The 14,937-nt window shown below is 36.9% G+C and overlaps 1 protein-coding gene across 2 annotated transcripts in view; it reads right to left on the reverse strand.

The window, feature by feature from the left end:
- SYT14 (synaptotagmin 14) overlaps nt 1-14,937 on the reverse strand; it is a 194,996-nt gene that overhangs the window by 109,943 nt on the left and 70,116 nt on the right. The window contains exons 3-4 of one of the 2 annotated variants that reach the window (XM_044267475.1): nt 13,677-13,841; nt 6,885-7,100 (exon numbers count right to left, since the gene is read on the reverse strand). In XM_044267475.1, the coding sequence (XP_044123410.1) occupies nt 6,885-7,100; nt 13,677-13,841 (381 nt within the window). Of the gene's footprint in view, nt 1-6,884; nt 7,101-10,421; nt 10,494-13,676; nt 13,842-14,937 lie in introns of those variants that run through there. The other variant, XM_044267474.1, reaches the window with a different exon arrangement.

The raw sequence follows: 14,937 nt of genomic DNA on the forward strand, positions 1-14,937 counted from the left end.
AACTACTAAAACAAGGCACAATGAGTAAAAGATAGTATAAACTGTAAAAGGCAAAGGACTTCATAACTAACTAGACCTTAAATAACTACCATACTAATTCTCAGAATCCATTTAAATTATCTTAGTTTTAGTTGACAGCATTACTGAAAATCTCAAAGACTTAAATATAACCAAATTCTCTAAGAAAATATTTATCTTTATCAAACAAAAGGAAAAAGATACACCAAGGCATCAAAATACCTCTCAGCTTCAGTAGGTAATTTTTGATTCATTCATCAGAGATTTTAATGTAATTTATTTTCTTACAGGCAGGAATGAGAGCTCTCAAAATGAGAGCCCCACATCGAGATTGCTTACAGGAGGGATTTTTCAGAATTCTAATATTAAACAGAACCTCAATTTCATTTCACCAAAGGCTGTTAATTAAGTTGCTACTCACCTCTTTGAAACAGCTCAGTAATTATTTAACATGAATGAAGCAGGAGTATCTACATGATATGTAACTCCTATCCCTGTCTTTTTAATTCAACTGAGCGTCAAACTCCATTGCCGGTTAAAAGTTTGCGTCCATTTAGGCCTCTTCTCCTTTTGCTTCTCAAAACTCAAACTGTGAGTCACATTTGTCACCTATTTCATCCGTCTCCACCCTCTTCCCTTCTGGTAATCAACAGTTTTGTTTTTTATATTTATGAATCTGTTTCTCTTTTTTGTTGTTGTTGGTTTTCTCTTTGAATAATCCTTTTTTAAAAGCATTGACCTGATCTCTGGTTACAAACACTTACAGCTTCAGTTCTGCCATTAATGAATTTTATGATCTTAGTAAAATCACATGTCTCTGGGTTTCAGTTTTGTAATCAATCAAAGATATCTTTAAAGACTACCATTTAATTTCTATCATTCTAACTACCTATTACCAGACAAATATCTCAGACAAAAAAAAGGAATGTGGGGACGCCTGGGTAGCTCAGTTGGTCCCAGCTGAGCTGCCTTCGGCTCAGGTCATGATCCCAGCGTCCTGGGATCGAGTCCCACATCGGGCTCCTTGTTCAGCAGGGAGCCTGCTTCTCCCTCTGCCTCTGCCTGCCTGTGCTTGCTCTCTCCCCCTCTCTCTCTCTGATAAATAAATTAAAAATCTTTAAAAAAAAAAAAAAGGAATGTGAACAATCAGTATAGATTCACCACAGAAAACACAGAAATTCTACCATTTTAAGATTAGAAATGTATAAACACAGGTGCTCAGGGCCCTGTGTATGGTTGTGCAGTTTGTGCACTGCAAAAAGTTACCTGGGGATTTGTCAACAGTTGTAAGGTTCTTCTTATATAGGTGCTATCTGCCCGTGATGTACACCTTTTTCTAACTTGTACACACAGCAGGCTGGACCTTTACCTGAACTGCACAAAGACATCTCACTTTATAGCACACTTATACTTCTGCCTGCAGAAGTAGCACTATACAAGAATTCTACACTACAGTAAGCGACTGATCTCATCACATAGAAAGACCTTCAAAACACAAAGATGGAGAAGTCTTTAATATTAATTCCTCTTCAAACTGGCCCTATATAAAGCTACAAACACACACACACAACACACATACACACACACACACACATACACACACACACACAGACTCTGTCTCTCTCTCTCTTCAGAGGAAAAAATGTACATAAACAAAAACCTGAAATCAAAGAAAAAGTTAACCAAGAATCTGAACAAACCATGTAATATATATGACCTTCACTGCTCCAAGACACTAAACATTTCTGTGACAAAGGCATCTGGAAAATGGAGACAGAATTTTTTTGTATTTGCCTTCTTCACAAAGAAATTGTGAAAATTCACAGAATAATCTTTATAAAGCAGTTAAAAATGCACCTAAAGGGGCGCCTGGGTGGCTCAGTGGGTTAAAGCCTCTGCCTTCGGCTCAGGTCATGATCCCGGGGTCCTGGGATTGAGCCCCGCGTCGGACTCTCCGCTTGGCAGAGAGCCTGCTTCCTCCTCTCTCTCTCTCTCTCTCTCTCTCTCTCTGCCTGCCTCTTTGCATACTTGTGATCTCTGTCTGTCAAATAAATTAAAAAAAAATGCACCTAAAGTATACATAATATGTTGAGTATTAAATTATTTTAAAAGTAACATTTAAATAAAATGTATAAGTCAATATGTTTTAATGCTCCTAATTTTAATATAACATCAAAATTAATAGCATGAAGCTTGTGAAGCAGCCATAAGAAAGAGAATGACAGGTGTGTGTATATGTCTGGGCCACATACCCCAAAGAAATAAGTGGGGCTGGAAATTATTATTATTTTTTAAAAGATTTTATTTATTTATTTGACAGAGAGAGATCACAAGTAGGCAGAGAGGCAGGCAGAGAGAGAGAGGAGGAAGCAGGCTCCCTGCTGAGCAGAGAGCCCGATGCGGGACTCGATCCCAGGACCTTGAGATCATGACCTGAGCCGAAGGCAGCGGCTTAACCCACTGAGCCACCCAGGCGCCCCGGAAATTATTTTAAATAGCATTTTCAGTTAACTCACCCTAAAATAACAACATATGGTTCTAGTTCTATAGCTATGCCACCATATGTAAATATAGCTTGGTAATCTCTGTGGTTAACTAAGAATGAAAAGTCATAAATAACAGACATTCTAATAATTTTACACTAAATTTGTTCTTTACATATAAAGTCATCTTTAATAGGCTTCTCCTATCTAACATAGAAATGCATAAATGGAATTTCAGAGGTTCTAGTTATCACTCTTGAGCAAGATAGCCACAGCCTACTACTTAACTCTGAAACCTTTTTAAAAATAAAATAGGATTATCAGAAAATGTCTTTAATTTTAAGAACAACACAGCAAAGATAAAACTGTGAACAAAGGAAACTGGATATACTATTTAATGTTTATTTTTCCTGGAAAAATTTCTTATAGATATCATCTCCTTCTGTAATTCAAAAAAATGGAAGATTAATATGGCCACCTAGAGGAGAAAACATGATAACAAATATGTCATCACATTTCTTACTTTTTCTAGAGTATCTGTATTTCAGCTTTATATAGATAAACTGTTCTAAAGGGCTCAACTGAAGAGGTTAATCATGTATGAAAGAGACCTTGCTTGGATACCAGAGTAGCAGGGATGACCTAAGAGAAGCTAAAACCATATTCATTTTGCAGTGGACCTGACAACTAGAGTTTTTAAAACTTACCATGTGACCTTAGGTTAAAAATTACCTACTTGATCTAAAATCTCTTCTCACTTGTGCAAAATGGGGATAATCTTATCTACCACAATGATTTGCAGTGAAAATTAAGTAGTATGGTGTGTACAGAAACTAACAGTCAGGTACGCAATAGGAGCTCAATATGGTAGTTCTTACTACCCTGTCAGAAAGTTCTACATTGTTCTCTCCTAGGCCTATCCAGGCCCTCCCTAACCCTCTCTAATTTTACAGATATTTCCAGCTCTGGGTATTCCAAAGCTTCTCTACTAGAATTATTCAATGTTGAGAAATGAACTAATGGTTCCTTATACCAGCACTAATGAGGTAAAAGTATGTCATGTAAAAAATGGACATTGAAGAGTATTTTTCTTTCTACCTTGTAGTTCCCTTTCTAGTTATCTCAACTTATACCTCAGTTAACTCTGATCCTTATAAACTTGCAGAATATGCACAATAAAAGGTCAGAGCAGTTAAGAGAAACATAACCTACTGTATCTATCCCTTTACATGTACCTCAAGAAAGTGAACCAAATCCTACCAAGAGAATTATACTCAGCAGTCCTCTTAGGCAAGCAGCCAGGAAGTGAGCAGTATTTCTGCTGACTTAGCTATTCAGAGAACCACCACCAAATCCCTTCCCTTCCCAAACAGATGCGAGGAGGGTTACCACTGTTGGGCTGGAAGGAGAAGGTGAATACTATGATTAGAATCTCATATGTACTTCTGCATTTTTGTGAGGGGGCATGTTAAGAATTTACTATCACTCGAAATTACTTTTACCTAAGACCATGAATCTGAATCAGTCTCCCCCTCCAATCAAATTCTCCTTTTTTATCCCATTTCACTGAATCTGTTTTGAGCTCAAAGCAGCTTTGACTTTTCAATAAGCAATAACATATGATACAAAACTATTCTCCTATTCTACTGTTTTCTTACATTATCACTTGGTCATCTCTCCATCCTAAAGCTCAATGACAGCATTTTAACAATAAGGTAATCCATCTCCATCTGGATGTTCCAGACATTTCTGATTCAGCATGATGGAGACTGAATTACCTCCTCCCACACAAACTTACTTCCCTAATACTCTGAACTAATTAAAAATCCCGATTCTTTACTCACTGCACACATTCAATCATTCAAGGTATATTGAGACCATCTTAAAATCTATGAAATCTGTGTCTCCAAACTCACTTCCAATGAAGATCTCATCATTGTTTATCTAACTGGTCCTTTCTACCTCTGGTACCTCAATTCATTTTCTGTTACAATAGTTAAATATTCTTAAATACATTTCTAAAAGTTCCATGTCGTCCAGTTTAAAAATCTTACAGGACTCTATTTCCTATAAGACAATAAACTCCTGAACATGGTATTCAAACCCATCAACCTACTTATTCTCCAAACAAAGATCCTAAGCTAAAGACACTAAAATATACTCTCATTTGCTTTCATGCAATCACTATTCCATGGCTGTTGAAACAGTTCTTACTCAAGTCCAGTTCACCTACTCTGTGAAGACTACATTCCACTTCCCCATCTCCCCACCTCCCAAACAACAGAGTCACCTCCTTTTCTGAATGTCTACAGCACTTTATTCATGAAACTAATAGACCTCTTACCATATTGTATCACACATATTGTCTACGGTCTTCCTTCTCTAGCCTGTGGATTCTTTGAAACAAGCTTGTTTTATCCATCTTTACACCCACAGTATCTAATATGGCACAAGAAAGCTTTCGACAAATGTTTATGAAATAAATCTAATTTCAGAATGCCTAAAGTCAATCTAGCCTGGGTGCTTTATCAATTAATAGAGAGTAGAAACGCTAGGAAAGTAGAGATGGGTCCCAAATATATAGGTAAAATGAAAAGAGAAGGTAACTCCAGGACATCGGCCCCAGTTCCAGAGCTTAGAGCAAGAAAAAGAAAGAAACTCGTGAGGTTACGCTTCTCCCCTCACTGCTCTTCTCCCAGACTAGAGCCGCGCTAGAATAACAGAACCGTGGGGAAGCCATTAAGATAGCACAGGAGTGTAGGAGTGAGGGGGAAGAAGCAGTGAGGAGGAAAAAATAAAAACCCTAAACTGAAGCTGCAAAAAAGAAAGTGTCCAGGGTCACAGATGACAAGTGCAGGCCTCGTTCGCGGCCGCTCACACTCATCACCACCACGGTATCCGCCACCGTCAGTCACAATGACCATTTACTGGTCACTCGCCCACAGGGGCCAGAACTTTGCTAAAAACTACCACATATACCACGTAACGTTCATGACAACCCTATCAGGAAGGTACGATCCACATTTTAGAGACAATGAAACAAATCGGAAAACCATTAACTATCCTGGCCAAGGCTTGAAGCTAATATGTTAAGTCAGTATGTTAAGTTCCAGAGCCAGAATGTAAACAAGGATGAGGTTCAAAACCCATTCTCTTGCAGCTCTACTATTAACATGCCGGGTGGAAGGGGTGGACATGGGCTGGAGACTGGCTTTCCTGCTTCACATCACTCGGTTATCTTTGTAAACACGTGTTTTATTTTCTCTAGTATTAGAAAGGTATTTTTGAGTGTAAAGTCTAATATTTTTTATTTCTTCCCCACCATCTCATAATAAGTTTCCTATATAGTAATTACTCAGTATTTGATTAATTTCTTATTATAAATTGTGTCCTAGTAGAAATAAAAAGGAGGTACATACCTCAGTCATTAGCTAGCCTTAAGCCAAATTAAAAAAAAAAACAAAAAGATGACTTAGCTCCTTTGACAACTCTATGATCTGGGGTAAGACTTTAAGTAATCAATAGTTATAAGACCCTTAAACACAAACCTTGGCTATAAAATGAAGGACAGTTTGTGTTCGATGTAATAAAAAATTGCTAAGATATATTGCTTCCTTCTTCATACCTGAGTATAAAGATAATAATTACTAGGAGTACTCATACATTCTATCAAGCATGTGAGCAACCTACATAAAACATGGAAATAAATATGCCTTAGTTAATAGCAATTAATTTCCCTTATAGAAAGATGTAAAAACATGTTAGAGTGGACATGTATCTTGTATATCGGCTGAGTTTTAAGTCAATGTCAGTACATGAAGCAAAGATCAATTAGAGACAAAGTTATCCTTAAAAATTCCTAGAGTCACCCTTAAAGCAAAATGTAATACAGTATGAGCTCTCAATCCATCCTGGACACTTTCTTCCTCCATAGAACAGATCACCATTTCTCCTGCTGTGTGCCACGTAAAGTATATGGCTTCTGTTTAGGGGCCACAATGAATGAAAAAGCATACACTGACACACCAGAGTCAAGTTTAACACTATAAGAGACCTAGACTCTGCCAGTTCCTATGCCAGGTGTTTGGAGACTGATTCCAAAGTGAGAGAACATCAGACTTCCATCCTCTGCCTCACTCTTAAACATTGTGTAAAGAGAAACAGAATTACTATGGTATGTAAATTTTTTGGTGTTTTACTTTTAGGGGTTTGGGGTTTTGGCTTCCGTCCAAAGATCTGAATTTTGCTAAATTATATTCATAGAAACGTGACTCTGTTTCTCTCTTGTTTATCACACAGCCAGAGATGGCTAGAATTTTGGGTACAAATAATCTAATACTATAGTGTGTGATCTAAAAAAATAAAATAAGTCATCTGTGTTACCTTCGTCTATTGATGCTTCACTACTGTAGCCGTCATATTCTGCAGACAGAGGACTGTACTTTTGTCTTGTTTCCCAAGCATAGTTCTTTTGTCTCGAATCTGCCAATGGTAGCCTGGAAGTGTGTGTTCTGGACAAGGCCTCGTGATATTTACCCAGTGCCTCGTCTTCACTCTCAGAGGACGAACCGTGCTCACCTTTGTCCATGTAGGAATTATCTATTTGGAATGACAGGAGAGCAAATCGAAATTTTAATACAATGAAGTATGACAAATTTGATACACACACACATACACACACAGAGAGATATATGTCACATATATCCATACACACATGAATATACAGATACATATGCAAATTTTCAACTTTCAATAAACATAATTGTTTCATTTACGAAGCCCCAAAGCTTTAGATTTTCATATTTTTAATAGAAAAAGATCAATTTATATATGCTAATTATAAAAAAATGTTCGTCACAGGGATTTTCCAACCAAGTTACAGATAAAGGAGATAACAGAACTTGTTATCTCACACAATTATTTCTAAAGGATCAGTAGCACACGAAGAGACTTAGAAGTATCGCCAGTGCATATGGACCTGATTCAAACTAGAATGTGACTAGAGACATTTTAGTTATCATCTGGGTCCAAATTTTCAAAAATGATAATGCTTAGTTCTAGGAGAACAGAGAAATGGGCAGACATATACTACTGGTAGAACTATCACTGGTACACTTCTTCTAGAGAGCAATCTGGCAATACACATCAAACTTTAAATCTGCACAGTCTGTGATTCACTTCTAGGAATTTACCAACTCCTTCCAAGAATTCGGCCTAAGAAAATAATTAAAAACAGGTGAGCAAGGATACGTATTTCAGACAATTCACTGCACTGTGCTACATAGCAGAAAACAAAAATAAAATATAATCTAAACGTCCATCGCTGGGCCTCAGTTAAGAACGCTGTGATGTATCCAGGCAATGACAGAGTATGCAGTCACTACAAATGAGAAGGTGAACTCACAGGTGCTCACAGGGTACAGCAGCTATAACATTACGTTATGGGAAAAGAGAAGGTTATGAGACAGAAGGCATACTATGTTCTCATTTAAACACACCCCCCCCACATGCAATATACACACACACACACTTGTGGTGGATGCCCGTAGGCACATACAAAAATATGGGGAAGGATACACACTTATTTTCTGTGAAAGGGAGAATTACTAAGAAAACTTTACGTAAGTACAACTAAATTTCAAATAAATTTTTCAGGACATATAAAACTTGTATAATTCTTAAAATAATAGTTAACCAGTATAATAGTAACTAGTTGTTACCATTTTTTTAAAGTGAAAAGTTTGAAACTGCACTATGTTGAAGTTCATTTAGCCTAATATGAGCCTTCTCAGAATAATAAAACAACTCTGGAAAGACAAAGAGACCACAGCAGGTAGAATTTATTAGTTCTGTCGAGATTTTTTTTTCTTTATAAACACTTGAAATCATCTACAAGAAAAGAATCAAGGTCTGAAATTCAGGTGGGGAGACGCAGACTAAGTAATTTAAAAATATGGGAGAGAAATGGTATGTTCAGAGTCAGAATGAAGGGAACTTGGACGTCACTAGTGTAGGTCCTCCTTTTTAATTCAGTAAGAAAAAGCCACGAGGAGGTAAAACTACGACCAGTGTCCTATTCTGCACAGCCCAGTATGTAGCCACCAGCCACATGCAGCTATCTGATTTAAAACAAAATAATTTAAAACCCAGTTTCCCCAGTGCTGCTGATTCCATTTCAAGTGCTCAGTATGTGCGTGTGGCTAGTGGTTACCACAAGGAATACCTGGAACTTTCCCATCATGGCAGAGAGTGCCGTTAGTTGGCGCTGGGGAGACGGCAGATCTGGACTAGAACCGGGGTCCTCTGACCCCCCGGTGAGAGCTTAGCACTTCGTGGGCTACCACGGTGGTGGTCTCTGGCAGCAGAAGAGCTCTGAGGGGGCTCACTAGAAATTCTGCCATCCCACTTCGCCTATTACAAAATATTACCTATGGCAGTCCTGCATTCAGAAATGTGGAAGGGAACTCTTCCTTCTCTTTCTATACCCTACAGGCTCTGTGAACGAACCTAGAACACAGGTACTAGTAATATCTATATTACTACTCACTAATGAGCATTACAGCTCAGCTCTATGAAGAAGTAATCCACAGTTCAAATGATTTTCAAATGATTTCTAGAACATAATATGTTTACGTTTAGTCTGGACTATAATCTATAATGCCTGAAATACTTGGGTTTTTTAGGGATGAGCATGCTTCTGAATGAAAACAAATCAAAACAAAATTGGGCACCTGGGTGGCTCAGTGGGTTAAGCCGCTGCCTTCGGCTCAGGTCATGATCTCAGGGTTTTGGGATCGAGTCCCGCATCGGGCTCTCTGCTCAGCAGGGGCCTGCTTCCCTTCCCCTCTCTCTGCCTGCCTCTCTGCCTACTGTGATCTCTCTCTGTCAAATAAATAAATAAAATCTTAAAAAAAAAAACAAAATTAACTGTATACTGCTATGTATGTAGCACTTATGACTACTGCCTATTCTGTTATTTTCTGAATAACATATGTATTCTACTTTGTTTTGTTTTTGCTACTTCAATTAATAAGGCTAACTAAACTAAACTAAGGTCACCCAAAACTACTGAACTTGATAACTGAAAAGACTCCAAAAGGGACATATTTCCAAAAACTGACTTTCCTTTTTAATTAGGCGATCCACCCTGGATCAGCCTCTATGATATCATCTAAAAATCATTCATATAATCGACAAATAGCAGATCCTGATTATATATGTATTCACACAGCAGAACTCAAAGTCTTCCTCATTTCTACTGTCACTCAGATTTTTGTTATTTTTATGAGAATCTAAATGTATAGAAAAATGTCAGATATACATATTTTTAAATAAAAGCCAGTGTACTTTTGGCCTTGTGATCAGATCAGCAACAAACGGAAATGACTAAAGGATTTCCAGAAGTAATCACCAGCAGTAAAAGCCACTCTGCAGCCAAACCAACTAACTGCCGGCTCAATGTTTTGAAAATTGTCACAAATCCTGCTGTTAAAAACTGTAAATGGGGGCACCTGGGTGGCTCAGTGGGTTAAAGCCTCTGCTTTCGGCTCAGGTCATGATCCCAAGGTCCTGGAATCGAGCCCCACATCGGGCTCTCTGCTCAGCAGGGAGCCTGCTTCCTCCTCCCTCTCTCTGCCTGCCTCTCTGCCTGCTTGTGATCTCTGTCTGTCTAATAAATAAATAATGCAGGGACCAGGGCCAATACTTAACTTAGTAGTGTACAAAGAACATAACTGCTTTCAAAATGATGGTCAGAAAAAAAAAAAATAAATGACCTTAAAATTGTCTTCCGGTAAGAGGATTCAAGAAAATCTTAAATTAGATAGGTTTGTATAGGAAAGTTTAGAAATTTGGATGTTTTCTTAATTTAAAAAATTAAGAGAAAAGTTTATCACTCAAACCCACACCAGGAGACCTCACCTTTTCCTGGTATTATCTTAGAATACTTTTCATCTTTACTCTTTGCTGTTCCTTTGTGGGCAGAAATGGCTTCATTTTTCTTTGTTTTTATGTCTCCTTTCATTTTGTAGCACATTGCTGGACTTTCCTGTTCTTTGGTTTTTCCGTGTAACTTCTCTTTAGAATCAGCTGATGGTGCCGGATGTGTGCCTTCTTTCCTAACGGGTTTCTGTATCCTATGACTATTGCTTGCCAAAATATCTTTTGGAGAACACTCCTTTCCTGACCACTCACTCCCTTTAGATCCTTTACTTTTAATATGTTTTTCAGCTTTCTTTAAATGATCTTCTTTCATTTCTTGATATCTTACCCCTTTTAAGTCACTCTTACCCTTATTGGGCATTCCTAATCCAATTTTTTTACATCTGTCAGTATGTTCAAGTTCTTGACAAGCAGATCCAGCCCTTGCATTCTGTTTGATAACTGATATCCCACCATCACTCAGGGGACCTTTCAACAAAGAATCACCACCAGCACTACTGCTTTCTTGATATTTTGATAGAGTCTGTCGCCTGTCATTAATATGTTTGAATCCTCTTTCTTCATTCATTCTGTGATCTTGCTTTTGTGAAACTGAAGTATTGTAGCAACTGATTCGATTTGCTCTGTGCTCTAAACTGGACTCTGTTTTCTGACAGTTAGTGTCTTTGGGGAGTTCTGGTGACCTGGTACTTGCTTGTTGAGGGGTCTCTGCTACTTCTGCTTCTGCTGCTGCAGAGCTTTCTTCTTCTGGGCGAAAGCCATTGATCATACTTGTTACCTGTTCAGCAACCGAGTCAGTTAAAGCATAGCTGACTTCCCCAACAGCAGTAGTTAAATCTTCTACAGCATTACTGATTGTGTCCACCAGAGAAGACACTGAAGGCAGATTCTGCTGGAAAGTTTTGAAAAATGCCATTTTCTAATTCCTTATTCCTAACAGATGCAATAATGGAATTTTCTCTTTTCAAAATATCAACCGCTTAGGAATTTGAATTTAAAATGTACTTAAATGTTGTTACTCATGAGCTTGATATTATTATTTTGCATTGTGGTTTTTAATCTTTCTGTAAATGCATTATGCATTGAAAGAAATACGTCGAGGCAAAAACTCTTCCAAAAAAAAAAAAAATCAAACCACTTGGCTTACATGTAATGACATTTTTTCCCTCTCCATAGCTATCATACCAGCCGCAAAACAATATTTTCCCTCAAATACTATTGGTTTTTTATTCTATACCTGCAAGAAGAAGTATAAAAAGGATTTTTATTATGGACTTTTGGTTTATTTATTAATAGTCTATGTAGGGGAACTACCCTATATTACTAACAAACTAGCAATATCATTTCAAATTAAGACAACTATTAAAGGGAAAATGAGTAATCTGTGCAGAGGTCAGGATAGAAAAAAGAGCAGGGGGTCAACACCTGCCGAGTGGCAGAGTGCAAGGCATTGTGATTTACAAGTTGTATCATTCCTGTTCTCACAGTGACTCTAGGAGGTAAATATTATTCTTCTTATTTCATAAGTGGGGGGGGAAAAGGCTCAGAAAAAGTACGAAGGTTCCCAAAACCTTTCCAAAGGATCTTCAAGGTCAAAACTATTTTCATATAACAGTGAGGGGATGTTTAACTTTTTTACTTTCATTTGCTCATAAATGAACACTGGAGTTTTCCAGAGGCTATATGGCAGATTGAATGCAGAAGCAGACATGAGAATAACAGCTGGTTCTTCTTTGTCAGTCATTAAAGGAGTTTGTAGAAAATATAAAACAATGGCACTCTTCTCACCATTTTTGGTGGGGGGGGAGTAAAAAAATACATAGTTTTTTAAGTTAAAAAATGTTACTTATTTTTAACATGTATGTAATAGGTTTATTGGGGTTTCTGTGGGGTTTTTTTTGTTCCAAGTTCTTATTTACATTCTAGTTAGTTAACATATAGGGTACTAGTGGTCTCAGGAGTCGAATTTTAGTGATCCATCACTTACATGTAACACCCAGTGCTCATCACAACAAGTTTTTTTAAAACCAGTAATTGTTAAGAATATTTTTAAATGTTCTCAGTTTTAACTTCTAATATGGTACTTTAACAATAGATATAACTCCCATAAACAAAGGTTCTTTGGAGTCTTCAATAATTTTTAAGAGTGTAAAGGGGTTATTAGACCAGAGAAAAACCAGAAAAGCTGAACAAGAGGATTCCTGGAGGCTGCCCAAAGAGATACCTGTAACCAGTTCAACTCTACACAAATGATCAAGAAACAAGAGTAAAGTATGAGAAATGCTAAACTTCAAACAAAATCACAAAAGTACTACTCTTTCCTTATGCAGAAGTTACAGATGTAATTCAATAACCCATAGATTTTTATAAATGATGTTATCACTTTTTAAGTTACCGGAAATAAGAGAAAAACATCTCTTCAACATAAACAAGAAGAGCAAGGTTTTTCTGCTAATGCTCTGAAATACTGTTCTAAAGTAACACCTCGCCTTTATAATTCTCAGCTTGCTTCTATCATTTATATACATAATATATATTTATATAAATTATATAAGCCAATCTTTGGAAAGAGCTAATAAAGAACTTTTATCATAATATGAAAGAATTAACTCCACGGAATAATTTTCATGGAAGAAAGAACAAGATTACAGCTTTCGTGTCTTCTAGTCTCTTGTAGTTTTAAGTGACAAAAAGTGATATAATGCCTATTGTACCAACAGAGGGAAAGGAACACTAATTTTCACAACCAGACTTCATCTGTACACTTTCTCTACTTTCTCCAAACAATAAAATTATCCATGAACTGAGAATTCGATAGGAGGTAAAGAAAAAGGGTGAATACTTTTCAAAGCCTTCTATGGGAATATGGGGGAAAGCTCTCCAGAGAGTTACTTGGACAGTAAGATTAAAGCAGTAAAGAGCAGAAAGATACTTCCTTCTTAAAACATATCTACTCATACTACAAGCTCAAAAGCATACCTTATGTATGAAAAATAAAAATGTGGTTTTCTGATAGCATGCAATTCATCTTTATGTGGTATATTAGCAATTCGTGAATAACAGAAAGATAATTGAACATAATTTACTCAATAGATTTTTTTTTTACTCTTACAGAAAAGTGGCTCAAATGTTACTTTATAGTATGTCAAAACCAACCTTACAATATATGTTTAAAAAAATAACAGAATGGTATAGATAAAAAGAACAAACAAGAAAAGCAGTGATGATACTTACAAATTTTATCTTGTGAGTTCTTCCTTGTACTGTATCCTGAACCAAGATCTGGAAACCCGCCAACATTTTCAAAACAGAACTTCTTATTAATATAGAGAAAAAGGAGCAGCATCAAGATAATAAACACCCCAACAGCTGACAAAAATCCAACTGCCTCTGGAGATACTAGAGAAAAAAAAGTCACAGCTGTAAGCATTTATTCTTCTTTAAGCTACAGATAAGAAGAAGGAAACCCCCACACATATGTTAGATTACTGCCTCAGTTGAATTATACTTTTTAATTGTCATAGTTTACATAGATTTATAAGAAAAACAAATGGCACAGTTTAATGAGCTGTTCAATTCACTCAAAAGTACTTACTCAAACCTAAAATTTTCTGTATAATTTCTGTTGGAGCAATCTTATAATACAGGAGTTTATAAAATAGACAATTATAAACCTAGCCCACTTAAGAGTATTAAAAAATTTTAGTATAAGAATTAGAAAAAATTATTTCCCACACGCAGGTATCTTATTTAACCAAATTTTAAGAACATATATTATTATTCTTATCTCTAAAAGCTTCAATGGCCCATTTTATTTAATAAACTCTGGACTTCTTAACTTGGCATCCAAAGCTCCAGCCTCTCTTGCCAGTATTATACTCTAATCAAATGGTTCCACTCACTGCCTCCGAATCAGCTATATGCATTACCATACACCTTGTCTTTGTTGTTTATTTTCTTCCCATCGCCTGGAATAACCGAGTCTGCTTTCTACCGTATCCCACTCATTCATTTAATCAACAAATATTTTGGACCAGCAGCCACACACCAGGCATTATCACATACATGGGTCCCGCCTTCAATGAACAGGCTGGTGAAACACTAGAAAGCAGCGTGGTACAGGCTGTGAGTAGGGAAGAACAGGGACTATGAGCCACAGAAACACTTAAGCCAGTGTTGAAGGATCCGGTAGGCTTTTCTAAAAAATTATGGCCTCCATGATTATAATCTAAGAATTATCAAGAATTAACACTATCCCAAGCAGAAGCAACGGCAAGTGCAAAAAGGTCCAAAGAGAGGAAATCACTGTATATTCCAGAAACTCAATAGAACTTTGTTACAATAAACCAGGTTTTCAAGAGAATCTGATTAAGAGACTCTGATCTCAAGAGAATACATGAAATCATACATGGAGACTTTGCAAAGTGAGAACAACAACAACAAAAAATCTACAACTTCTCTAATTCTCAGCAATCTGTCTTTCAACATTTGCTTT

Source organism: Neovison vison, chromosome 10, assembly GCF_020171115.1.
Source record: "Neovison vison isolate M4711 chromosome 10, ASM_NN_V1, whole genome shotgun sequence".
Lineage (NCBI taxonomy): Eukaryota > Metazoa > Chordata > Mammalia > Carnivora > Mustelidae > Neogale > Neogale vison.